Below are 27366 nucleotides of genomic sequence, written 5' to 3' on the forward strand. Positions count from 1 at the left end.
ACAGAATAAAGATCCAATTTTGTCCTTTCTTTATATATAGCATTGATGGTTTTTTTTTTCCCACTTAAAAAATATAATTGTGTCATTAGGCTGGGGTGTAGCTTAGTGGGAGGATGCACACGAAGCCTGCATGAGGCTCTGAGTTTAAACGCCAACACCAAAAATAACATTTTCAAATTATATCATATATGGGGTAAAGTCAGTTCTTCAGGCCTTCAGTGTTTTAAAAAAGGAAAGTGGGTGATGGAGACCTATCATACTTGAAGCTCTGGGTATCAGCCCCAGCATTGTAGAAACCACACCCGATGGCACGCGCCTGTAATTCTAGCACCCAGGCAGGAGGATTAGACATAAAAGGTCATCCCTGGCTCCGTAATTCAAAGCCATGTTGAACACCCCATTTTTGTACATTCACGTCTTATGTTTTCTTCTCTCTAGTTTACTTCACGATCTTTCTCTGAGAGGAGGCATGTGAAATTCGAATACATTTTTCAAGGCTGTGCATATCTAAAACCAAGGACTTCATTATAGCATCAAATCTTGAGTGTTAGTTGTGCTGGGTATAGAATCTAAGCCCGCAGATCATCTTTCTCAAAAGAATACTGTTAGCCTCTATTTTCCACCCCATCTGTTTGTTACTATTCAGGATTCCAACGCTAACCTGATCGCTGACATTTCCCTTGGCTTCATTTTGCCTTCGAAAACATTTATTATCTTTCTTACCTGTGAGGGTCTGAATGTTTGCAACTCTATGCCTTTTTAAAGATTTGCTTTTATGCCTCTCTCTATAATTTTTGCATCCTTTCTCCTTCCAATTTTGTAAAAAAATATTTCTATAGCTCAATCCTTTACTTTTTTTTTTTTTTTTTAGCTTTTTAAAAAATTTCATTTCTTAACGTGCATTTTTGGTCTCTTGATGTGATAAAAAATGCCCCAACAAAAGCAAGCAGCTTTTGGAGAAAAAGGCTGTTTCTGTCTTTTGTTTTGTTTTTGATTTTTTTTTTTCTGGAAGTATTTTATGGGAGAGAAGTCAAGGTAGCAGGATGTGAAATAATTATTTGTGTACCATCTTCAGTTAGTAAACAGCAGTGGCTCCTTCAGTGCTTAGCTCACTGTCTCTATTTTATACAGCCCTGGATACCTGCCTAGGGAACTGTCTCACCCACAGTCAGTGTGGACCTTTCCATATCACTTAGTCATGGTAGTCCCCCACAGGCTTATGCAGATGTCCATCTCCCAGCGATTGTAGCTTCTACCAAGCTCAGGGCCTGTGAGTCGGCTCAGTGGGCAGAGCCTGAGGACCTGAGACCAGTCCCTGGACATACATGGCGGAAGAAGAGAACCAACTCCTGCAAGTTAACCTTTGACCTCCACATAATGCATAATTCTCCCACCTCCATCTCTCCAATCTCCTACCGGCATGAGCCACCACAACTAAGTACTTTATGTTTTTTTGATACAAGGGTTCTCATTGGCCTGGGTCTTAGCAAGTTTGGTAGGCTAGATGGCCAGTTGGCCCCAAAGGCCCACAAATGGGCACCACTTACATGCCTGTCTTTTTCAGGTGGCCTCCGGGGATTGAACTCAGGTCTTCATGCTTGTAAGCCGAGCATTTTACCGAGAGAGAATCTCCCCAGCCCTACCTGGGGCAATTATGATGATTGACAGGGATCAGCAGATTGTCTCCCTGGCTTACGTTCTAAACACTGGGAACGTCCTTGGTTCAGCTCCTCCTGGCCTCAGTGTCTTGTGGCAATAAGCAGGATGGACTAAACTCTTCAGAATCCCCAAAGTCAGGCCTGCATAATAATACTAAAGGCCACTAAGGCCCAGAGGCAGGGGACAGGACCAGCCCCACCTACACCGCTTAATAATTAGAGCAAGTTAAACAAACAGGCTTTAACTGCCTGCTGGTGACATATTCCAGGGGACTCATAAAACAACCAGATGTGGAAGGCCTGCTCAGGCTGGTGGCATGAGGTGTCCAAGATGGCCGGGTCTCTATGACATTCCTCTGAGGCTAGAGAGTGGGACTTGCCTCACCCATCCCATGTCTTCCAAGAGCCGCTGCGCACCTGCCAAGCCAGCCAAAGCCAGAACAGACTGGGTTGGGCCCAACACATTTCCAGGAACAGGTCCCTGCAGACCTTGGGCCCCCTCCCTCAGCTGCCCTCGCCCCCCTGCAAAGGGTCTTATTTGTTGCTCTGGACCCTGGAAACAGCCCTCAGAAACCTTTAGAAGCTTCAGGAATGTTCTGTTCGTTGGAAGGACCAAGGCTCTAACTCACCACAACTCAGGTCCACTGTGGCCTTCTGGCTCTTAACAGTGGCCCCCTAGGGTGGGGTGGGGACCTCCTAGTCTGGGCACGGGGTGCCAAACCTCAAGGTGAAAAATCATTGTTTTGCGGCACAGGCCAAGCAGAGTGTGGTGGTGAGTGCTGAGTCCCAGCACTTAGGAGGTAGCAGGAGGATCAAGCGGTCAGAGCCATCCTTGGCTACATAGTGAGTTCAAGGCCAGCCTGGGCAACATAAAACTCTGTCTCAAAAAAAAAGTTCAAAGTCCCACTGCCTTGAGGTCCTGGCTGCTGGGAAACTGAAGAGCCCCTACACATACTGTCCTGCTACCCACAGCCATGAGAGTTGACTGAACTCCACAAAAGGCCTCATGAATATCACAGAGCCTGGGGGGGGGGGGAATTTGGGACTTATAGGTGGGGTCTTGTAGGGAGAGGGTTGGGGGCTAGGGTGGGTATGAGCTGCAAGATATGATAGGATTGGCAGGTAGGGGATGAGGAGGGTGGGTGTGGGGTGTGGATACCTTTGGGAGTGGGTCAAGGATGGGTGGAGATGGGGGCGGGCATAGGGAGAGGATACTGCGGAGGAGTGAGTGAGGGGTGGATGAGGGATGAGTAGGGGGCTAGATGGGTGAGCAGGGTATAAGAAAGGATGGGGAGGGGATGAGGGGTGGGGGGGATGAGGGAACGAACGGGTGACATGGTTGGACAGACACTTGGGAGATGTGTAAGGAGTAGGAAGGTGATGGGGGAAGATAAGGTGGGGGATGGGGCATGGGTGGGGCTGGGTGAGCACTTCCGTGTGGGATGCATGAGGGTGCATGGCAGATGAATCAGGGGCGGGTGAAGAGGGCACGAGTCAGGGGCTGGACTGGCGGGCTGATGGTTCTGTGCTCCTTCTGGTTCTTGCTCATCCTGTCAAGGGCCCAGGACCCCTCGGCTGTGAGAGAGGAAGGAGACACCAGGAGTCCTCTAGGCCCCCTCTCATGCTGCAGACCCCCGTTTACTCACACACGCACAAGCACACGCAGACCCGACGCAAGGGACGGGTCTCTCAGGACCCAGGGTATCACCAGGGGCCTTTCTAAACTCCAGTGTCTGTGACCTTTTGTGTTTTGGCTGGTCCCATCCCTGAGAGGTCCCTGCCTTCTCCGCTTTACCTCACTTGGATCTAATGGCTATGACCGGCTGGCTCTTGGTTTGCAAGGATGAGACAGATTGCTTGACTACACCCCATCTCATGAGACGTTACTGACGCAGGCATCTGCTGAAATAACCTGTATCTTGTCACTTTTCTTCTTCTTCTTCTTCTTCTTCTTCTTCTTCTTCTTCTTCTTCTTCTTCTTCTTCTTCTTCTTCTTCTTTTTCACCTCTAGTTCCCCTCTAGAAGGACATATGCATTCAATCTGCCACATTTAGCCAGAAAACCACCTCCCTCTCTTGCTTTGCCTTTGTAAAGTCCTGTCTGTTCTCAGCCTCGGATACTGTATACATTCCTCATTCCTCTCTGTGTTAATAGTCAATGTTTATCCCTCCATCTTTAATCTGTTTTATGTATCAGAATGACATGAAGAGGGGAAAGAGAGTCCTTTTTCCTAAAATCTGTTTATAAACCACTGATGTGGAGCAGGGTGTGTGTGTGTGTGTGTGTGTGTGTGTGTGTGTGTGTGTGTGGTGTGGAACATTCCATACAAACCATACAATTGCTTCCAATGGGTCAAGTAGGCTCGGATTCATAGGCCTGGGGCTGGGAGTTGGGGTGGAGGACACAGCCCGACCCGCCTGTTCTCATAATCCTACTGTAACAGACACTGAAAGCTGAGCCAGGTGGCACATGCCTGTCATCCCAGCTACTCCAGAGCCTGAGGCAAAGGGACAGAAAACTGTAGACCAGACTGGACTACAGAATGAATTCAAGACTAGCCCGAGAAACTTAATGAGACCTTGTTTCAAAATACAAAATGAAAAGAGAGCTGGGGGTGGGGCTTAGTGGTAGAGCATTTGCCTAGAGCCTTCACCAATCCTGCAATGAGGCCCTAGGAATGTAGTTCAGTGGCAGAGCCCTTACCCAGAATCCCCTGGTGAGGGTGTGGCTCAGTGGTAGAGCACTTACTCTAGTTCAATCCCCAGTATCCCAAAACAAAACAAAACAACAATTGGACACTTCAAACTTTATTTGCTAAAAAGCCTAGACTCTACCTGGGCCCACAAGGTAACTAAGTAAAAGCAGGCTGGTACTTCTGTCTTCTTCCTGCACTGAGTAAGCTGCTACTTCTGCTCATAGGTTCATTAATCGCTCAGGGGCATCCATCTAAAACTTGGTGATGCTGATCTAGTTTATCACCCATCCGTAATGAAGGGTGAAATGACAGCCATGGAGGCACCTTGCTGTCAGCATCTACACCCTCCTATTCCAGATCTTGCAAAGGCTCCAGTCATTGTGGATCGTAGCCATGGGGCTGGAGAGATGGCTCAGTAGTTAGGAGCAATTGCCATCCTGGTAAAAGACAGAGTTCAGTTCTGAGAGTTCATGTCACAGCCTCTATAACTCTAGCTCCAGGACATATGGCGCCCTCTTCTGGCCTCTGTTGGCACTTGTACTCACCTGCACATGCACACACACACACACACACACACACACACACACACACACACAGAGAGAGAGAGAGAGAGAAAGAGAGAGAGAGAGAGAGAGAGAGAGACAGAGAGACAGAGAGACAGAGAGACAGAGATGCATATAAACACATAATTGAAAATAAACCATTAAAAAAAAAAAAGCTAAACCTACAGTCACCTTGAATTCCAGAAAGAGCAGTACAAAGCCCTTGCCCAAGTCCACATAGTTATCCATGAAGAGGAGGCTGAGGCTCGGAGCTGAGGTAGCTCACTCCTGAAAACTGGCCTGTCCCTTCAAGCCACAAGGGCATCCTTGGACCTCTTCACAGAACCAGACTGAAGACAGTGACCAAGCAGACCCCACCTTGCCTTATCTGCCTAACTACATCGGCTCTCCCTCCTGCCCTTGGTGTCACATGACTGCCTTTTCTGTTCCTCTTCCAGATCCCCTCTCTGTTTTTCATCATTGCTCCTTTTCTTTTTGCATTTTTTCCTTACTTTGTTTTCTTATTTTGGTGTGTGTGTATGTGTGTGGCACATGCCCACAAGTGTGTGCGTGCTCGTGCTCCTGTGCATATGATTGCAGGGGCCAGCAAAAGACACCAAATGCCCTGCTTTGTCATTCTTTGCCTTACTCTCTTGAGACATGGTCTCTCTCTGTTTTCCTGGCTGGGTTGGCAGCCAGCAAAGCCTAGATACCCTTCTGTCTATGCTTCCCACAGCACTAAGGTTGCTGTGGTTACAGGCACACCTTCACACACATATGCTTTTTTCTTTTTACATTTTATTTATTTGTGTATATGCGCATGTCTTGTGTGTGTGTGTGTGTGTGTGTGTGTGTGTGTGTGTGTGTGTGTGTACAGAGGTCATAGGGCAACTTGTGGAAGTTGGTTTTCTCTTGCTAAGATGTGTGTTCTGGTGTTTCAACTCAGGCCATCAAGCTTGGCAGAAAGTGCCTGTTGTGCCATCTCATTGGTCCTATGCCTGGCTTTTAACAAGAGTCCTGGGATTTGAACTCAGGTCTTCGTGCTTGTACACTGAGACAAAGCCTAGCTTTTACTGCCTCGAGATAGAGGCTTACATAGCCAGGTCAACCTTGAGCTTTCAATCCTCCTGCCTCTGCCTCTGGAGGACTAGGATTTGTGAGTGTGCACCACTATGTCCAGTTTATTTACTCTTTGATTGGCACACCAGGCTGGTGACCCAGCTTAGCCTGTGCACACTTAAGAGAACTAGTGCTTTTGTCCTAGCACTCGCTACACCAGGACTGCCCATACCCCTCCACACTCCTCCTGGAGGCCACCTGCCATTGCTCAGGGTTGCCACGTCCCAGCAGCAGCCTGTGTCCGAGGCCCTGGCAGCAACGTGGGCGTAGCTATGGAGTTAAACCGCGAAGCCTCCCAAGTTTCTGGGCATCTGTTTCTCCAGAGGAGGTTCCTACAAATCCAGTCTTTGAACTGGGCAAAGGGAAGAAAGCGACAGAGGAGAGACGTGCCTTGAGGTCTAATGCAATCAAAGCTCTCCCGACAAGTGAGCGGCTTTGAACCGTCTCTTTTCCACATTAAAGAGCTTTGGTCTGGGGAGACAGACATAAACAGACAATTAAAGTCCAGAAGAGGTGAGAGCCTAGGGGAGCATCCTGACTGGTGGCTGTGTGTGTGTGTGTGTGTGTGTGTGTGTGTGTGTGTGTGTGTGTGAGAGAGAGAGAGAGAGAGAGAGAGAGAGAGAGAGAGAGAGAGAGAGAGAGAGAGAGAGAGAGAGAGAGAGAGTCTCTAGCTGTGTAGCCCAATCTAGTCTGGAAGTAGTTCTGTAGTCCAGGCTAGCCTGAAATTCTTGGTATTCTCCTGCCCAGCTTTTCAATTACTAGACTCATAGGTATGAGCCACCATACACAGACCAGAGGGATTTCTGGGAGTTTTGTTGTTTGTGTGTTGTTAGAGAGGACCTTATGTATCCCAGGCTGGCCTTGAACTCGATACATAGCTGGGGTGATCCTGGGTGCACCCCCTGCCTCCACCTCTTACGCTGAGATCCCAGGCCTACACCACACCTGGCTTTTGCAGTGCTGAGGGTGGAAGCCAGGGCTTCGTGCATGCTAGGCAAGTACCCTATGAGATGAACCCTAGCCAAGTCCTCAGAAGGAGCCCTAAAACCTGCAAACCTAACCTCCACTTTCCCGAAGCCCTCTAGGGCTACCCACAGGCCTCTGGAGACTGCCAAACCCACCTCCCCTAGTCCCCTAATGGGCTGGCTGCATAGTAATGCTACTTCCTGCCTTGGCCCCTCTGTGGGTCTCAGCAAGTACCAACCACCATGCAGCCTTTAGACCTCTCACTAGATGCCATAACCTTTGCATGTCCTCCTTGGCTGTCTCCTACCCAGGCTGGCTCAAGCACAGCAGGTTACAAGGAAGACAGTGGGCCTCAAGGATAAGGCCCTGACGGATGGATAGGAGTTTTCCAGGCAAAAATCATTAGAAATTCTTATGTGGCTGTCACTAGAGGCTATGTGGTTACCAGACTTCCCTCTCCTGGGGGATCTATACTGTATCTTCACTTTGACCCTCTCTCTCTCTCTCTCTCTCTCTCTTTTTCAGAATGTATGAACTGTACCCGACTTAGCGACATGAGTGAGCGGCTGACCACGCTGGAGGCCAAGGTTAGATGGGCTGAGTGACATGGGAAGATGACAGCGAGTGGGGATGGAGGGACACGAGACACACGCTGGATGTGGCTAGAGAAAGTCTCTTTCCAAGGAGCCGGGCTAGCCTGAGCAACCTGGTCTCAGACACTGAGAACGAGTGAGGTTGGGTGGCCCTGGGTGGCCTCACTTGGACCAGCCCCCTGAGATAGGAAAAGAAAGATTACTTTCTCACGGAGTGACCAGTCTGGGGCACTGTGTTCCCAAGGCATGCTGGGAGTCTGGGCAAGTGAAGTCAGATGCTGTCCCTCCAAAGCTGTGATGCGCCCCCTCCCCAGTTCCCATTACTTCTCCCAGCTAAGGACCTACTTGGGACTGGGACCTGGGACTGGGAAAAGACAGGGGGGAGAGACTGCCAGATGGAGGGACAAGTCCTCAATGGGTGCCCCCAGGGACAGAAGGGCTGGTGGCTTGAGGCCCACCCTGTGCCAGGAGGGAACAGGGAACCCTGTGCATAGGAGAGGTGTGTTCAAGGGCCAGGTACCTGCACAGGCCTTGGGGTCACACACTGTGTCCACCAGGGGGCATGTCGTGTGACAAGACTTTTCCTAGGGAGACACAACACACACAGATCTACTCACCCCAGATAGGGAGCCTAGGACAGACCAAAGTACAGATACCACCAAAATCCAACTTGGTCATATGATGAGTTTTATTGGGGTTACTCACAGGAATATGGGTGAAGGGCTACTTACAGGAACAGAAACAGCTCAAAGACAGCTGCATCACCAAAGCCCACCCCAGCGTGAGTGACAGCTCACAGAACTGGGGACCTGGGGCATCCTGCACAACCTGCAGTCAGCTCAATAAAGTGTCCTTCCCAGGTGAAAAGACTCTACTCTGTAGTTCCTCTTGGGGGCGCTGTCGAGCAAATGCTCAAATCTGCCTACCAGGGAGTTTCCAAACGCAGCAGCGCCCTTGTTCCCCATTGGGTGAAGTTTCTTCAGAATTAATCCTGGTCTCCCACGGCCTGCTGTGCGCTCATCCTGCAATACAGAGCCTCTGTAGCCAGAAAGCGAGGGGGTGGGGCAGGGTGCGCAGGATCAACGGTACCTAGCGCATGCTTCATGTAGGGCCATGTTCTGTTCCCGCCACACCCAAAGAGGGCTGGGTGATGAGCAAGAGGAGCCTGGGGGGTGTGGTCCTGCTGAGGCCGCAGAGGCTTCTGGTGGTATAGGGACTTCTGCGGGGGCCTAGTTGTCTAGGCAGAGGCAGCAGGGATAGGCAGGACACACCTGAGCTCTGGAGAAAAAGGAGTCTCTCCATGAAGCTAGAGAGGGAGGACCAGCCAGGAGAGAGCCAGCCCCAAGGAGATGGCTCAGTCAGTAAAGCCTTGCAAGCATGAGGACCTGGGTTCAGTTCCCAGAACCCATGTGAAAAAAAAAAAAAAAAAAAAGTAGGCACAGTGGCGTACACTTAGAATCCCAGTGTGATGATCCTTAGGGCTGGCTTGCCAGCTAGCCTAGCTTACTTGGTGAGCCCCAGGTCCCAGAGAGAGACTCTGTCTCAAAAAGCAAGGTGGGCAGCAAGGTGGGCAGGGCCTGAGAAACGTCTCAGATCATCCCCTGGCCTCCACGCAAGTGTGTGCACACGGGAATAGGAATGGTGAGCATACTTGGGGACCAAGAGTTTGGAAGATGCTCCTGACCTTACCTGTCATCCCAGTAGTCATGAGGCTGGGGTGGGAGGATCATGAGTCTGAGGCTAGCCTGAGCTACATAGCAAGATTCTGTCTAGGAAGGAAGGAAGTGTCGAAGGCTAGTTTCAACAGGTCAGGTACTGAAGATGTGTGGAATCAGCTGTTGATCATCCAGCAGATTTTTTTTTCTCTGAGGGAGCAAGACTTATTTCTCTGGGGCCGGTGATAAAGGGGAAAACGTGTGTGTGTGTGTGTGTGTGTGTGTGTGTGTGTGTGTGTGTGTGTGCATGCACACATGCATGAGTGAGCGCGTACACAATCTTATTGTTGAAGCACAATCAAGTTCTCTCTTTATTCTCTCTGGGTTTTTTTTTTTTTTTCTCTCTTACCCTTTTTATATCACCCAAGACAAAAATCTCTAGGTAAGGATCACCTCATAGACGCAGGTTACTTAGTCTCCAAAACCAACCACAAACACACACACACACACACACACACACACACACACACACACAAATATATATATATATATATATATATATATATATATATATATATATTCTTTAAAAACAGATTAAAATCATTACACAGGGGGAAATTACAACATGATTACTGATTATGCGTTCTTCTTTTGAATCCCATACCTAACTAACTGAACATTTCCCGTCTGTCTTTTTTTTCCCCCTACAAATTCACTCTAACCTCAGGGCAGTAATTCTTTTGTCATTGATTAACCCAGTTTATGCAAGCCAAGTCTGTTGTAGCTGGATTTTCCCTACGCAGCTGGCGACAATTTATATTTACCAAGAAACAAATCATTTATCTTACGTCTTATGTTTTGAAACCTTATTTAGTTAAGCATGGTCATCATCGATTCTCTGTTCTTAGACTCATGGTGCGACCATTTACTTTTTTGTTCCATACCCTGCCTTCTCCTGGCGCACCCCAAAACCTGCGACCACATCCTTAGGTCAAAAGGTCCAGAAATTCCAGCCCAACTTAGAATGGATGTTTTCTTTAATCATTAACTCATCTCAAGCCTATTTTCTTTTCCACGAGTACAGCTCTGTGCCTGTAACGCACGCAAGCTCACTGTGCTCATTTCCCGCCCTCAGCGCTCTGCAAGGAGAGGGCACACCCTACTCTTAGCTCGAGTTTTGTTATATCTTCCTGGCAAAGCAGCCTAAACCATCCCCTGGACCGTCATTATCAACCACCCTAACATCCTAAGCTATCCAAATCAGATCAGGAGTTTTGTAAAGCCATTAATTCATCTAAACAGTACTATTTCCCGAAAATGCATCTTCATCCTGGTCTGTGGGATAACTGCCCAGTAGGGTAGGGGCTGTTTCCCAAGAGGCAGTCACACCAGACCAGAGGCAGTGAGGGTCTCCCGGCACCCGTTCACACCGTACTACACCCAGGAGCAATAAAGCCATGCCAAACATGAGAAGGCGCAGCAGTGGGAAGAAACAAGGCAGAGACAACCCCCAAGGGCTGTGCCTCTCAGAGGTACATCCATCGCAGTTGTGCACAATAGAATGTCTGCAGGAAGCTTACTTGCCTGCTGCAGTTCCTCCTGCACGGAAGTAAGAAGGGAGGGAGGGAAGGAGGGAGAGAGAGAGAAAAGGAAGGTAGGAAAAAAATAGATGGGCCAGTGAGATGGTTCAGTGGATAAGGGTGCTTGCTGCCCAGCCTGATGACCCGAGTTCAATTCCTGACATCCACTTGGTAGAGGTAAAGAATCAACTCCCACGTGTTGTCCTCTGACCACAGGTGCACCACAGCACACCATGCGTGCGCATGCACGCGCGCACACACACACACACAATTAAAAAAAAATTAAGGGACAGATTGGGAGGGATATTATGCAGAAACGTAGGCTATTCACGTCCTCACAACGTGCATAGCCTCCCGTATAACCAAACCCCTATTCGAGCAGCAGGGACTCCCAGGCTAGGCCCAGCACACTGATGAGGGTTGAGAAACTATCTCTTCCTTCTGGAGTCAGTATCTTTTGGGGGATTGGGGGGGGGGCTGTTGGAGGGTAGGATTCTCCATCCAGGGCCAGGTCAGCCTTGGAAAGGGTGAGTAGGCTCGGACAAACTTCTGCTCCTGAGGGTTTAGAGCAGAGGAGGAAGGTGGGCCTGATGGGCATTTTCCAAAGCTGTGGCAGGGTCGGACACAGGGGAAAAACTGACAGCTCAGACCTGGCTCTGGTTCAGCATTCTGGGTGTTAAAAGTCACAGCTTTTGGGGGCCAGCTGTCTCCCTCACACCTGGCTCTCATGCATGCCCTCTGGCTGAGAGCAGTTCCTCCCCTAACTCCCCCACTCCTGACACCCCTGCCACATAGGGTTGTAGCAGTGTAGGCCACAGCCACTAAAGGTTTGCCATTTGTCCCTCAGGCTGGCAGAGGGACCTCAGGGTATCGTGAAAGGTGGGGTGGGAAGTGCAGAAGTTTTGGGGGAGTGAGACCCAGGGAGGTAGTTTGAATCTGGGGTGCATGGGGTCCACCCTGGGGCAGAGCCCAACTCCTCAGGCCCCTGAGTGCTCAGGGAGAGCCTGGGACTCCTGTCTCATCCCACTGTCGTTTTTTTTTTTCGGCTGGGGGCTCATGTGTTTCCTGGCCTGGGATTCAATCTCCCTGGTACTGCAAAGGCCAAAAGGGGGGGGGGGGGGGGGGATGACAGATGAAGCAGCCTGCCTGAGAGCCACAAGGAGGAAGCCGGGAGACTGAGACTTTTTTAGTTCCTCAGAAACCCATGTGGTGCAACAAGTTGCAAGGGACAGACGCACAGCCAGCAGGAGCTCATGCCCTAAGTATGTTTGTTCAAACGGAAACCCAAGAATTGGCGGTCTTGGCATTTGTCCAGTGACCAAAGAACCCAGACTATTACGACCCTCCCCCCCCCCGAGCTCCTGTGTGATGCCCCATGTTATAAAGCAGCTGCCACAGCTCCCATCCTCACACTGTGTCAGTAATGTAGGAAAGGCAAGGGTAAGACAGAGTGCCCAACAGACCCACCATGTCTCATGGGCCCGCCCTGGGACTGTGTGATTACCCAGAGGTCACCAGCCAGGAATTTGAGCACCCGACCAAGCAGAAAGCGACTGCCATAATTGACAGCTAATTATGGTCCCCCTTCCCCTCTCTGGGCCACACACATAGATACAACACAATTGGAAGTTCTAGAGAAATGGTTCTCAATCTGTGGGCCGTGTCTCCTTTTGCGGGGGGGAGGGGAGTCAAACGACCCTTTCACAGGGGTCGCCTGAGACCATTGGGAAACACAGAGGCTTACATTACGATTCATAAAAGTAGCAAAGTTACAGTTATGAAGTAACAATGACAATGGTTGGGGGGGGGGTCACACAACACGAGAAATTGTATGAAAGGGTCACAGCACTGGGAAGGTTGAGAACCAGAGCTCTAGAGCAAGGTAAGGAAGGAAAGCTGAGGGGCAGGTAGCCATTAGGGTGTTGACCCGCCCCCTTGTCCGTCTTTCTTCCTCTCCTTTTCCCATTCCCCACTTCACAACCCACAAGAACTGGGGGTGGACCCCAGAACCCCAAAACGTTTCCGTGTGTGAAAGTTACACAAATCACAGCATTCACTGGTCTCCTGACAGAGGGAAGTGGGGGCCTGGCTGTAATGACATCATCGGGCCACTATCTCAGAAAATCTGTAGTCTGCTTTTCTTTTTCTTTTCAACTTTTTCTTTTTCTTGATTGAGCGTGTGTGTGCACGCGCACACACATGTACTCGCAGAGTTCAGGCACGTGTGCCACAGTGCGCGTGTGCAAGCAGAGGGCAGCTTGCAGAAGGAACTTCTCTCCTTCCACCCTGTGGATCCTGCGGGTCAAATTCAGCTCGGCAGCCTTAGCAGCAAACACCTTTACCTCCTAACCTGCCACACCAGCCCATACTCTGGTTTTCTTGGACTGGGTTCCGTGTCTGCCCCGTTAAGCTCAGTCTTGGCACGGATGGAATTTTTCACCACCACCATCACCACCACCACCACGCCCCAGGAGGTCAGCCATGCCCAGCCAAGAGTGCAGAGGCTCAGTCTGAGGCAAATTCAATTTTGACCAAGGCCAGGACACCTCTACCTAGGTTTACATGGCTCTGTGGGCCACGGTGGCCAAGTGGAGGTATCCAGGAATCAACAAAGCATTTTGTGCCAAAGAAAAGAGCCTTCCTTTGAAGAAGCCCAGAAGTTAGCAAGAGGAATACCATGGTCAGTCCTCAGTGGCACAGGATGGACACTTCTCCCCGGGTCCCTCTGGCCTGCTGGTTTTTCTGGTCCCCACCAATCCTGCCTCTGTGTGCCCCCATACATCCTTGTCCTCTCACATGGCCTCATTTCAGTTTCATGTACCCGAGACTCTCTCTAGGGCCCTGGGGGATGCTGGGATATAGTGCACCCCAACTACTTGTCACCTGCACCCTATGCTTGTCCCTGTTTAATTGGCAACACAACCTTATATTCTCAGTAGCCAGGCAAAAGTGAGGACCAGCCTTCTTTCCTCATCCCCGACAGAGGCTCCCAGCTGTGAGGTTCCTGGCACGCCATGCTCGTGTCCGCTGCTCTGAGTCACCCGTTCCATGCCACCCACAGACATACATATTCATTCCATCGCTTCTACCGGCCCCCCCATAGCAGCACCCCAGCAGTAGCCAAAGCTCTGGGGTGCCCGGAGACTCCAGCAGGATTCAGAACCTTCCCTTTCTCATGTGGATTTGGGGAGGGGGCGGGCAGGAGTACTGAGGCTGAGATCCTGGTCTGACCATTTGCTCGCTGTGTGACCGCAGACAAGGTTAAGAGCAGTGGCTGACCCCCCAGTTTTCAGGTCATGTGTGAGGAGGTCACACAGACTCTTCCTGGCTCGAGGATCAAAGAGAATATGGCTTAAAAGAGCGGCCCAGGTACCAGGTGGAGAGGAGTTCCCCGTAGCTGAGCTGACCAGGTGGAGAGGAGTTCCCCGTAGCTGAGCTGGGAAGGCAACCTCCCACGAAACCTCAGGATAGCCCAGGCCCCAGTGCAGAGAAGACAGCTGTTGGTCTCTGATTGACAACATCAGTAAGAGTAACAGGGTTCTCAGATGTACCCCTCTGTCCAGTCCAGGCACACAGCGCCGTCTGCTGGACGTCTAAGGAACAGCTAGGACTCACTGGGTTTCGGCTGTTGTTGTTGTTATTGTTGTTATTATTATTATTATTATTATTATTATTATTATTATTATTATTATTATTATTATTATTACCATCATCACCACCACTTCCCTCCTCCTCCTCCTCCTCCTCCTCCTCCTCCTCCTCCTCACCACTACCACCACCACCACCATCATCATCATCATTAAATCAGCATGCAAAAGGACTGGAGAAATAGTTCAGCAGTTAAGAGCACTTGATGCTCTTTCTGAGGACCCAGGTTTGGATCCCAGCTCACAACCTTCCATAACTCCAGTTCCAGGGGGATCTGATACTCTGTTCTGATGTCACTGGGCACCAGGCACACACACGGTATGCATGCTTACATGCAGGCAAAACACCCAAGTACAGAAAATAATAAAAACAAATAACTCTTAAAAAGTCAGCACAGGAAGCTACGGGTTTTGTTATGGCATCTCCACGCATTACTTGAACACTTGAGTCAGGAGAAAGTGTTCCAGGCACAGGCTTGCAGTATTTGCCATCTCTTACCCCTGCCTCCATTGAGGGGAGAGGGCGGGACACGGCGGTCTGAGGAGCCACTGCCTGCTTTTGGTTTTAATGGAGAGGTGCCGAGGACCACAGACCAAAACAGGCCATGTATATCTTCCTTCTTTCCTATCCACCCACACACTCCTCCACTCATCTCCACCCGCTGCCTTCCCATCTACTCACTTGTCTTTCCAGTGCTCGTATGTCCACACATGCAACTTTCCAATTACTCATTCATCTCCCATATATCCATCCACCCACATAAACACCCATCCATCTATCCATCCATATAACCGTCCATCCATCATCCATCCATCTATCCATCCATCCATATAAACACCAATCTATTCACCTACCCACCCATCATCCATCCATCCACCCATCCATCCATCCATCCATCCACCCATGCATCCATCCATCCACCCACCCACCCATCCATCCATCCATCTATCCATCCATCCATATAAACACCAATCTATTCACCTACCCACCCACCCATCCACCCATCCACCCATCCATCCATCTGTCCACCCATCCACCCATCTACCTATCCATCCATCCATCCATCCAACCCCCACCCTCCCATCCATCTATTCACTTTTATTCCCTAGTGAAGGAATTTGGGCACCAATCCACAGAGAGAGAGAGGACCAGGTACACACCTCCTAGTCTCTCTGTCTCTGTGTCAGTGAAGAAGGAGTGTGGCTGTCACTCAGTCATAGCGACGACTGGCTATAGGATGAGCTAGAGGGTCTGGAATGTGCTGTCTGAGAGTCAGGAATCTTCTGGTGTGGAAGGACAGTGACATATGTACCAACAGATGGCTCCCCTGCTGTGAGGCATAACCCACCACAAACAGGAGACCACTGGGTCTCAGGGACCATCAGAGGTCATGTGTCCTTGCATACTGATGTCCTTGTTCTGTTCAAACAATGACAACAACAACAACAACACACACACACGCATATAATATGTCATGTAGCCCAGGCTGGCCTCGAACTCTTAAACTCTTGATCGTCCTGGCACCACCTCCCAAATACTGGGGATATGGGTGTGCTCATGATGTCCAGATATCTTTTAATATTTGTTACATTTTTAAAAACATTTTATTTACTTTTTTTTTTTTTTTTTTTTTTTTTTTGTGAGTGTCGGGTTGGGGGCATGTACACGCCACAGTGCAAATTTGAAGGTCAGAGGATGATAGGCAGTCAGCTCTCTCCTTCCACCATGTGGGTCTCAGGGATTGAACTCAGGTCATCAGGTTTGGGGGCAAGCACTTTTGCTTGCTGAGCCATCTCGTCAGCCAGTTCCTTTTACCGAGTTGTCTAAAAGTGAGTGCTGTGTTTTTCATGTCATTTTAATTGTATTCAACTCAACAGAGAAGAGGTGGGGGGGGGAGAGATCCTGAGTATAAGATAAAATATGTGACACTTGTCTTTCTAAGTCTTATTTTGCTTAATATAATGATCTCTGCAAACAACACCCTTCTTGAAGACCGAAAAATCCTTCATTGTGTGTCTAGACGCCATTCTTTTTAACCTGTTGTCTGCCCCTGCCCTGGCTGGCCAGGTCCTCCTGCTGGAAGCAGCTGAGCAGCCTTCAGGCCCAGACAATGACCTGCCACCCCCGCAGAGCACCCCACCAACCTGGAACGAGGACTTCCTGCCAGATGCCATTCCCATAGCTCATCCAGGGCCCCGGAGGAGGAGACCCACAGGGCCAGCTGGTGAGCAGGGCCCACAGGGGAGGAATCTGGCCAGGGGGTGAGGGCAGAGAGAGCACCCAGGGCCTCCACATGTAGACCACACCCTGGCCTCCTGGGTTTAATTTGCTCATGTGGTGTGTTGAAACTAGAACTAATTACTAAAAACTGGGTAAGTGAGCATAAAAATTAGGATTTCACATTCTTCCTTAAAATGGTGATAGATATGGCCAGGACTGGTGGCATAGGTCTGTGATCCCAGCTACTTGGGAGTCTAAAGCAGGGGCATTATAACTTTAGGATCCACCTGAGCCAGTGAATTAAAGGGCAGCCTGGGCAACTTAGCAAATCCCTATGCTGTCTCAAAGTATAAAAGGGGTTGGAGGTGTGGCTCAGTGGTAGAGCCCCTGCCTAGAATCCCCCAGTGAGGGGCTGGGGTGTGGCTCAGTGATAGAGCACCTGCCTAGAATCCCCCAGTGAGGGGCTGGGGTGTAGCTCAGTGGTAGAGCCCCTGCCTAGAATCCCCCAGTGGGGGGCTGGGGTGTGGCTCAGTGGTAGAGCCCCTGCCTAGAATCCCCCAGTGAGGGGCTGGGGTGTGGCTTAGTGGTAGAGCCCCTGCCTAGAATCCCCCAGTGAGGAGCTGGGGTGTGGCTCAGTGGTAGAGCCCCTGCCTAGAATCCCCCAGTGAGGGGCTGGGGTGTGGTTCAGTGATTAGAATTCCCCAGTGAGGGGCTGGGGTGTGCTCAGTGGTAGAGCCCCTGCCTAGAATCCCCCAGTGAGGGGCTGGGGTGTGGCTCAGTGGTAGAGCCCCTGCCTAGAATCCCCCAGTGAGGGGCTGGGGTGTGGCTTAGTGGTAGAGCCCCTGCCCAGAATCCCCCAGTGAGGGGCTGGGGTGTGGCTCAGTGGTAGAGCCCCTGTCTAGAATCCCCCAGTGAGGGGCTGGGGTGTGGCTTAGTGGTAGAGCCCCTGCCCAGAATCCCCCAGTGAGGGGCTGGGGTGTGGCTCAGTGGTAGAGCCCCTGCCTAGAATCCCCCAGTGAGGGGCTGGGGTGTGGCTCAGTGGTAGAGCCCCTGCCTAGAATCCCCCAGTGAGGGGCTGGGGTGTGGCTCAGTGGTAGAGCCCCTGCCTAGAATCCCCCAGTGAGGGGCTGGGGTGTGGCTCAGTGGTAGAGCCCCTGCCTAGAATCCCCCAGTGAGGGGCTGGGGGGTGTGGCTCAGTCGTAGAGCCCCTGCCTAGAATCCCCCAGTGAGGGGCTGGGGGTGTGGCTCAGTGGTAGAGCACCTGCCTAGTATATGTGAGGACCTGGGTCATCCTCCAGGATGGCAAAAACAAAACAAAACAAAACAACCAACCAAACAAGCAAATAAAAAACACTGGAAACATTCAGCTGTTCCTAAGACACATGAATCCCTATAGATCAATTTAAACCCTGCTGTCTAACTCTTAATCCTTCTGCTCCAGCCTTCTGGGTGCTGGAACTGTAGGTCTGGGTCACTATCCCTGGCTTCTTATCATGATCAAAAAGAAAATGCCCTTTCTGTAGACTGTCCCTGGAGGTCCATGCTTTGCACCCCCGGCTGCAGAATGATGCCACCACTGTAGCCAACACAGTTGCAGTTGTCAATGCCTGCTTGCCCTGGTGCCCTTCCTGTTGCTCAATGAAGCGCTCTGAACCAAAGCCAGCTTAGAGAATGTTAGGGTGTTTTTTTTTTTTTTTTCTCCAACTTATACGTCAGTTCTTTACTGCGGAAAGTGAGGGAAGGAACTTGAGGCAGAAACCACGAGGGCATGTTGCTTGCTAGCTTACTCACTTGCAAGTTTATGCTTGTCTGGCTTTCTTAGAGGAACCAGGACCCTCTGCTTTGAGGGCCCTCCTACATCAAATAACCACCAAGAGCTGCCACAGACATGCCCCAGGCTAGTCCCCAGGCAGTTTTTCAGGGGAGACTTGCTGGTCAGGTGACTCAAGGCTGTGTCAAATTGACAGGTAAAGCTAACTAGAACAGCTGGTTAGTGCTGAATTCAGGCTGTTTACCGTGGTGATGGTGGTGGTGGTGGTTGTGGTGGTGGTGGTGATGGTGGTGATGGTGGTGGTGGTGGTGGTGGTGGTGATGGTGGTGGTGGTGGTGATGGTGGTGGTGATGGTGGTGGTGGTGGTGGTGGTGGTGATGGTGGTGGTGATGGTGGTGGTGGTGGTGATGGTGATGGTGGTGGTGGTGATGGTGATGGTGGAGGTGGTGGTGATGGTGGTGGTTGTGATGGTGGTGGTGGTGGTGGTGGTGATGGTGGTGGTGATGATGGTGATGGTGGAGGTGGTGGTGGTGGTGATGGTGGTGGTGATGGTGATGGTGGAGGTGGTGGTGGTGGTGATGGTGGTGGTGGTGGTGGTGGTGGTGGTGATGGTGGTGGTGGTGGTGGTGGTGATGGTGGTGGTGATGGTGGTGGTGGTGATGGTGGTGGTGGTGATGGTGATGGTGGAGGTGGTGGTGATGGTGGTGGTTGTGATGGTGGTGGTGGTGGTGGTGGTGATGGTGGTGGTGATGGTGGTGATGGTGATGGTGGAGGTGGTGGTGGTGGTGATGGTGGTGGTGGTGATGGTGATGGTGGAGGTGGTGGTGATGGTGGTGGTTGTGATGGTGATGGTGGTGGAGGTGGTGATGGTGGTGGTGATGGTGGTGGTGGTGATGGTGGTGGAGGTGGTGGTGGTGATGGTGGTGGTGGTGGTGGTGGTGGTGGTGGTGGTGGTGGTGGTGGTGGTGATGGTGGTGGTGGTGATGGTGGTGGTGGTGGTGGTGGTGGTGGTGGTGGTGGTGGTGATGGTGGTGGTGGTGGTGGTGGTGGTGGTGATGGTGGTGGTGATGGTGGTGGTGGTGATGGTGGTGGTGGTGTATGTGGAGATAAGAGATGCTTCAAATAGGGTCATTGTCTCCACTGTGTTAGTCTCTAGATGTTTTCAAAGTTTACCCACCTCCCCCTCTCCCTGTCCCTCCCCCTCCCCATCTCTCTGTGAGTGTGTGTGTGTGTATGTGTGTGTATTTGTGTGTGTATGTGTGTGTATGTGTATGTGAGTGTATGTGTGTGAGTGTGTATGTGTGTGTATGTGTGTGTATTTGTGTGTGTATGTGAGTGTGTGTGTGTGAGTGTGTATGTGTGTGAGTGTGTGTGTGTGTGTGTGTGTGTGTGTGCGTGTGTGCCCACACGAGGTGCAGAGAACGACATCATGTGTCCTTCTCTATCACTCTTCACTTTATTCCCTTATAACAGGGTCTCTCACTGACTCTGAAGCCAGGCTGGGGACCAGGAGGTCCCCTCAATCCTCTCGTCTCTGCCAGCTCACTCCAGCCATGCTGGGGTGACAGGTGCAGGCAGCTATGCCTGGATACAAGAGCCATTCCCAACTTTTTATCAAAGCATGTGAACAGCAAAGTTACTCAGAAAAGTAACTGCCCTGAAGTCCTGAGAATATGATCTACTCCCCTCTTTCTTCTCTCTCAGTGAGCCCCAGGACTCATCTCTTAGGCCACACACTTGGCCTTTATTCCATCTCTCTGAAGATCTCATCAGGCCCAAATCTACTTGGTTGTCTCAAAACTCAACGATGCTCTTGGCTGGACCATTACCAGAGAAAGTGAAGTTCCAATAATGGCCAGCAGGTGGAAGACCTGCCCCACTAATTTTGGGTTTCCCTGATCCGGAGATTTTCCAGCAAGAGGCATTTTTCAAGCGCAATTTCAATGCTGAGCTACATATGCGGCACTCAGTTGACTAGACTGTGAGACAAGGTCCCACTATGTTGCCCAGGCTAGCCTTGAACTTTTTATCCTCCGATAACTGGGCCCTGGGTCATGCTTGCGCACAGACCTCTAGAACATTTCAAGAGGATAACGGGAGAAGCCTGGCCCTACAGATCCTTCTGGACTCAGCTGCCAGACGTGCAGTTCTGGACCCTAAGCAAGAAGATAGCAGGCAGAAAAAAAATTTAGAGTGAAAAAACAAAATACAAACAAATAAGCAACAAACATAAAAACATAGAGCCTGACTCTATGGCTGGAAACAGGAGCCCATGCCTCTCTGCTGCTCAGTTTACCCATGTGTAAAAAGGGAGATTAAAGGCAGTTCCTAGGATCACAGAAAGGGAAAGACAGCTTGTCAATTTTCCATGGCCAGTACATCAGGGTGCCTGGTGGTGTGGCTCAGTGGTAAAGCACCTGCCTAGAATCCCCCAGTGAGGGGCTGGGGTGTGGCTCAGTGGTAGAGCACCTGCCTAGAATCCCCCAGTGAGGGGCTGGGGTGTGGCTCAGTGGCAGAGCACCTGCCTAGAATCCCCCAGTGAGGGGCTGAGGTGTGGCTCAGTGGCAGAGCACCTGCCTAGAATCCCCCAGTGAGGGGCTGGGGTGTGGCTCAGTGGTAGAGCACCTGCCTAGAATTCCCCAGTGAGGGGCTGGGGGTGTGGCTCAGTGGTAGAGCACCTGCCTAGAATCCCAGTGAGGGGCTGGGTGTGGCTCAGTGGTAGAGTACCCGTCTACCACTCATCTAAGTACACAGCCCATGTGACCATAACTAGAGTCTCCATGGCATCCAAACCCACAGTGTTCTCCCATTATTCTCTCCTCAGGACCTCCAGGACAGATGGGACCACCTGGGCCTGTGGGACCTCCAGGTTCCAAAGGTGACCGGGGCCAGACAGGAGAGAAGGGCCCAGCGGGACCTCCAGGTAAGGATCTCTTGTGCCCTAAAGTAAAGAGACTGGAGTTTGCTTTATACCTGAGCATGAGTGGCATGCTATGCACCCCAATCTTACTTGTTACCCCAAATTCATTACCTCACTTCTCACCCTTCTCTTCTCCGTAATCTCAGGGATGCTGCAGGACAAGAGCCTACAGGGACCTTTGGTGTGTGGGGTGGGGCTGCTAAGACCCGGGGGTTTGTTCCAAACAGCTGAAATGCCATCCAGGAATCCCATGACCCCCTGCATGCTGCAGATTCACCAATCCCTTGCTCAGTGATGACCTACCCTCAGTCCTTGCTTCAGAGCTAAGCACCTTATGATCTCAAGACCTCTGGGAGGAACCTCGGTTGATTTCACCCCTTCTAACTCTATCATGCTGTCCCTGTGTCCCCTCCCATAAAGAGGGAGCTTTAAAGTCCCATTAACCTACCAAGAGGACTGTGGGTCCAGAGGCTCATCACTGAGTAGACAAATGACCCTGTCCAGCCCTCTCCCCTTAGGGGCCTTAGGTTCCCTGTCTGTGACATCACAGCTGTCAGTCCCACCTAAATCCTTTGCTCTCCATTGTAGGTCTCTTGGGGCCACCAGGGCCACGCGGACTTCCCGGAGAGATGGGCCGCCCTGGTCCACCAGGCCCTCCTGGCCCAGCAGGCAGCCCTGGCCTCTTGCCAAACAGCCCTCAAGGTGTCCTTTATTCCCTACAAACACCTACAGACAAGGAGAGTGAGTGGTGGGCCCCCCAGATGGGGTGGGGGGTGGGGCGGGCAGGTGAGCCAAGCTATCTGTTTGGGGGGGGCTAGCTTCTCCCCCCCCCCCCCGCAGAGGATCCTAGACATGTTGAGAGTCCACCAATACCCAGGGATCATCCAGGAGATGAGGCGTGGTCCTGAAGGAGGGTCCCCTGAGAAAGTGGCGGTTGTCTCCAGGCCTGCCCTTGGCCTTGTGGCTCAGCTCACCAGGTCTGACATGTCCCACCTGCACCCACAATCAACTCTACTAGCTGGCAAGGCTACTCCACCAGGATCAATCACTCCTCGTCACATTTCCTTCCATACGTTCCCTTGCTGTAAGACACCCCACAGGTGTTTCCTGAGCACAAAAGTAACAAAATTGACCTACTTGGTCTCTTGGGGACCACAGTACAGCTCATGTGAGCCGCAGAGCACAAAAAATACATACTATGTGGGGACACAGAGCATGAAGGTCAAGAATTCTGAGACTAAGTGACCATGATGAGGGAGAGAGAGAGGGAACAATTTTGGCTAAGTTCCTTAGCTGTAACTCCTAGTCCTAACCTTAACTCTAACCCTGGGGTTACTTTAAAATCTTGGAGGAGATGGGCTTGGTATTACAATCCTAAACCCCATCTCTCAGGAAGGTAAGGCAGTAGAATCAATGCTAGCTTTAAGTCATTCTGGAATACACAGCAAACTTAAGGCCTGTCTGAGTTACACAGGGAAACCCTGACTCAGAAGGGAAAATATTAAAATTGTATTTTAAAAATTGGGGCTGGGGCACTTGGCCCAGCAGTAGAGCACCTGCCTAGAATCCCTCAGTGAGGGGCTGGGGGTGTGGCTCAGTGGTAGAGCACCTGTCTAGAATCCCCCAGTGAGGGGCTAGGGGCATGGCTCAGTGGTAGAACATGAGGCTTGGAATTCAATTTCCAATACCACAAAAATAAATAATTATATCCAAAAAAAAAAAAAGAATAGTAAACTAAAGTTATTTACTTACTTACTTATTGGTAGGGCATGCTATAGTTCACATGTAGAGGCCAGTGGCCAACTTGTGAGAGTCAGTTTTCTCTTTCTACCATGTGGGACCGGGGGATTGAACTCTGGTCATCAGGCTTGGTTGTGAAGTGCCTTACACTCTGAGCCATCTTGCCAACACCCCAAAATAAAATTTTGAAGAAAAGAATGGGGAGAGGGTAACGTGACAGATAGTATGGGTTAGCTGCTATGGCAACAGGGTCAGGGAGACCCCTGTTCATCCCACCATACACATAACACAGACCTCATGTGACACTGATGAGTGTTCCCAAATCCAGTTTCTCCAGTGGTTCCCTAAGGGAGCCACTCTGGAGACGGTCATTGAGTGCCTGCCGTAAAAGGTGAGCTTGGCACCACAGCAGCATGGTATTCTAGGTGTATTCAGAGTGTGCTGGGTGGGGCAGGAGGCCAGTTCTGACTTTGTCTGTAGCCTAGGATTCCTTGAAGAAATGCCCTTTAAGGAGAAGGCAAAGGATCCTAGGGACTGGGCAGTGACATTAATGGCCACTGAAGTATACCCCTGAAGCAAGTGGATCTCAGCCTTCTTAATACTGCGACCCTTCAATACAGCTCCTCATGTTGTGGTGACCCCCAACCATAAAATCATTTTCGTTGCTACTTCATAACTGTAACGAATCCACTGTTAGGAATCGTAATGTGAATATCTGTGTTTTCTGGTGGTCTTAGGCCACCCCTATGAAAGGTTTGTTTGGCTGCCCAAAGAGGTCGTGACCCACAAGTTGAGAACCACTGCCCTACGCCATGAGGAGCCCAACAGAGGAGTCACACTTGTATGAATGCATGGGTGTGTGTGTCTGTGTGTGTGTAATGTATGTATTTGTGTGGGTGTGTGCAAGTGTGTGTAAAGGCCAAAGGTTAACACAGAGCATCTTCCACCATTGCTCTCCACCTTACTTGAGACAGGGTCTCCCTGCTGAACCTGCAGCTTGCCCATTGGTGTGGCCAGAAAACCTGGTGTTTCTAGGCCCCAGTGTCGGGATTACAGACAAGCACTACCACTCCCAGCTTTTTTTTGTGGGTGCCGGGGATTCGAACTTGGATCTTCATGCTTGTGTGACAGCTTATTTAACCACTGACCCACTTCCCCATCCCTTACTCTGACTTCTGAGTGGTAAGTGTTGTGTGTCTGTTTGCATGTGTGGTGAGAGTGCTGGACTCTGCTCTGGGGAGCCCACGGACCCCTCAGTCTTAGCCTCCAGACTGGCCACCTTTATCCTGCCTTATCACTTCACTCTCTCTGCAGATGGAGATTCCCAGCTGAACCCTGCTGTTGTGGACACAGTGTTGACAGGCATCCCAGGTCCCCGGGGTCCCCCCGGGCCCCCTGGTAAGTGGATTAAAGAGTCTTTCTTAGGTTTGTCTTGAACACAACAGTCCTTTTTCAGACAAGGTATCATGTAGCCTAGGCTGGCCTCTGACTCACTATGTAGTTAAGATTAACTTTTGATTTCTGATCCTTTTGCCTCCAGCTCCCAAGTGCTGGGATTGCAGAAATGCCCTTACTACACTTAGCTTATGCTATGCTGGGAATCTAACCCAGTTAAATGCCCTACCGAGCTCTATCCTTAACCCTGAGCCCAGGTCTTTGGGAAGCTAAAGTCCAGGTGTGTGGTCTCCAGATGGACCTGGGACCTGAGGTGAACCCCTACCCCACCCTGAGACAACTGGACTCGTCAACCCCGAAGGAGCCTACTAGAATAGGACAGATGTCCGAATGAAGTGGCCCCAGGCTGTCTTTGTGTTAGTCCCAAAGGTGCTCCAGGGTCCATGCAAGCCCAGACCAGGGACAGACTAAGGCAGCAGAAAGAACTGGGGACCTTCGAGTAGGGTACAGCACAGTGGGAATCAAAGATGAGGTCCCTATGGGAAGAGAGAGACCGGGAATCCCCAACCCTCACAGACCCTCTGTATACACAGATGCACATATACCATGCCCCCAAGGGTTTCATAAGTGAATAGACAAGCAATGCAGGTGGCCACCTCTTTGATGCCTCATTCTCTGTCCTCAGGGCAGAGGCTATGTCTCAATGAAGGGCTGGGAGTTTGGTTAAATGGTAGAACATCTGCCTAGAGTCCCCCAGTGAGGGGCTGGGGGTGTGGCTCAGTGGTAGAGCACCTGCCTAGAATCCCCCAGTGAGGGATTGGGGTATGACTCAGTGGTAGAGCACCTGCCTAGAATCCCCAGTAAGGGGCTGGGGTGTGGCTCAGTGGTAGAGCACCTGCCTAGAATCCCCCAGTGAGGGGCTGGGGTGTGGCTCAGTGGTAGAGCACCTGCCTAAATCCCCCCAGTGAGGGGCTGGGGTGTGGCTCAGTGGTAGAGCACCTGCCTAGAATCCCCAGTAAGGGGCTGGGGTGTGGCTCAGTGGTAGGGCACCTGCCTAAATCCCCCCAGTGAGGGGTTGGGGTATGACTCAGTGGTAGAGCACCTGCCTAGAATCCCCAGTAAGGGGCTGGGGTGTGGCTCAGTGGTAGAGCACCTGCCTAGAATCCCCCAGTGAGGGGCTGGGGTGTGGCTCAGTGGTAGAGCACCTGCCTAAATCCCCCCAGTGAGGGGTTGGGGTATGACTCAGTGGTAGAGCACCTGCCTAGAATCCCCAGTAAGGGGCTGGGTGTGGCTCAGTGGTAGAGCACCTGCCTAGATCCCCCCAGTGAGGGGCTGGGGTGTGACTCAGTGGTAGAGCACCTGCCTAGAATCCCCAGTGAGGGGCTGGGGTGTGGCTCAGTGATAGAACACCTGCCTAGAATCCCCAGTGAGGGGCTGGGGTGTGGCTCGGTGGTAGAGCACCTGCCTAGATCCCCCCAGAAAAGGGTTCGGATATGGCTTGGCAGTAGAGTCACTGCTTAGCATGCACAAGAACCTGGGTTCCATCCCCACACTTCTGTAGAATGGGGAAAATCAATGGTGAGAGGCGGTTCATACAGAAGGTAGTATTTGAGAGAGGTGAGGCAGAAGACTCATGGGGTACTGAGTTCTTTCAGGTGGCATGCCACATCTCCGACATGCTTGGGATGCAGGGACGGTGTTTGTTTTATAACTAGACTGTGACCTGGTTTGTCTACTCCTGAGAATGGCCACACTGCCACACTTTAGTGAGGGCTCTTTGAGGCTTGGGAAGTACAGGTCTGTGCAGGGAAATGGGCTGAAAGCCTCTGACCATCCCCTAAGCTGTTGGGGAAAATAGGCATGAAGCTCATGGTGACCATGGGCAGGGGCTGCCCCATACCAAAGATAGATATGGAGGAGGAAAAGGAGATCTGGGCTTCCTCTTAGCCAGTAATGCCTAAGAGAACCAGGAAAAAAAAAAAAGAGTTTGCTCATCAATTGATGGGAAGAAACAGCACCAGTGGATTTTTCCAGAAGGGTATCTGTGGGGTGAGGGTGAGGAGGGCCTGGCTGGAAAGTGTTGCAGTTTCTAGCCTGTTGCTTTGACAAACACCGTGGCCAAATGCAGCCCAGGGAGGACAGGGTTTATTTCAGCTTACAGGTCATAGTCTGCCATTGAGGGAAGTCAGGGATGGAACCTGAAGCTGAAAACTACGGAGGAATTCTACCTGCTGGCTCACTCACAGGTTTGGGCTTGTACAGCCAGGACCACCTGCCTAAGGAATGGTGCCGCCCACTGTGGGCTGGGCTCTCCTACATCAATTATCAATCAAGACAACCCCCTAGGCATGCCCACACACCAATCTAATTTGGGGAATCCCTCAATTGGGGCATCTACTCTCAGATGACTCTAGAGTCTAGAGTCCAATTAACAATTAAGGTTATCCAGAGTGGGGGAGGGGCTTCAGAGACCATCTAAGTGTGTGGCTTGGATATAAATGGTGGGTGGTCATGGTAACCAAGGAATAATGGATGGAGGTTGTCATAGGTGCTGGTTAAAAGGCTCCTAATTGGCAGGATATAGACAGACTGGTCTGGGAGATTCTAGGTTTGTGCTTTGTTCAGTCTCCAGGTCTCAGGATTGGGGTTACCATGTGGATTAAGGATGGAAGGAAATGTATGAATAGAGATGGGCCTCTGAGATCTGAGGGTGGGAGGCCTGGAGAACTTGAGTCTTTCCTGATGTCCATTTACCAAGCTTTTATTTGTTACCAGTAGTGAAAGACCCAGGATAGGGTCAGGATGCTGGGAATGTCCTTGTTCATATCTGATGGGGGGGCAGTGGGCTTTTCTGGCTGCAAGTG

At 51.0% G+C, this 27366-nt stretch overlaps 1 protein-coding gene across 2 annotated transcripts in view; it reads left to right on the plus strand.

Moving 5' to 3' along the window:
• The window catches only part of Col26a1 (collagen type XXVI alpha 1 chain), a 129491-nt gene that overhangs the window by 95297 nt on the left and 6828 nt on the right, over nt 1-27366 (plus strand). For both annotated transcript variants that reach the window (XM_051161316.1, XM_051161317.1), the window contains exons 4-8: nt 7506-7567; nt 16524-16680; nt 21272-21370; nt 21956-22108; nt 24422-24505. In XM_051161316.1, coding sequence (XP_051017273.1) covers nt 7506-7567; nt 16524-16680; nt 21272-21370; nt 21956-22108; nt 24422-24505 — 555 coding nt within the window. The remainder of the gene's footprint in view (nt 1-7505; nt 7568-16523; nt 16681-21271; nt 21371-21955; nt 22109-24421; nt 24506-27366) is intronic.

This window comes from Acomys russatus, chromosome 19 (assembly GCF_903995435.1).
Source record: "Acomys russatus chromosome 19, mAcoRus1.1, whole genome shotgun sequence".
In the NCBI taxonomy this organism is placed as follows: domain Eukaryota; kingdom Metazoa; phylum Chordata; class Mammalia; order Rodentia; family Muridae; genus Acomys; species Acomys russatus.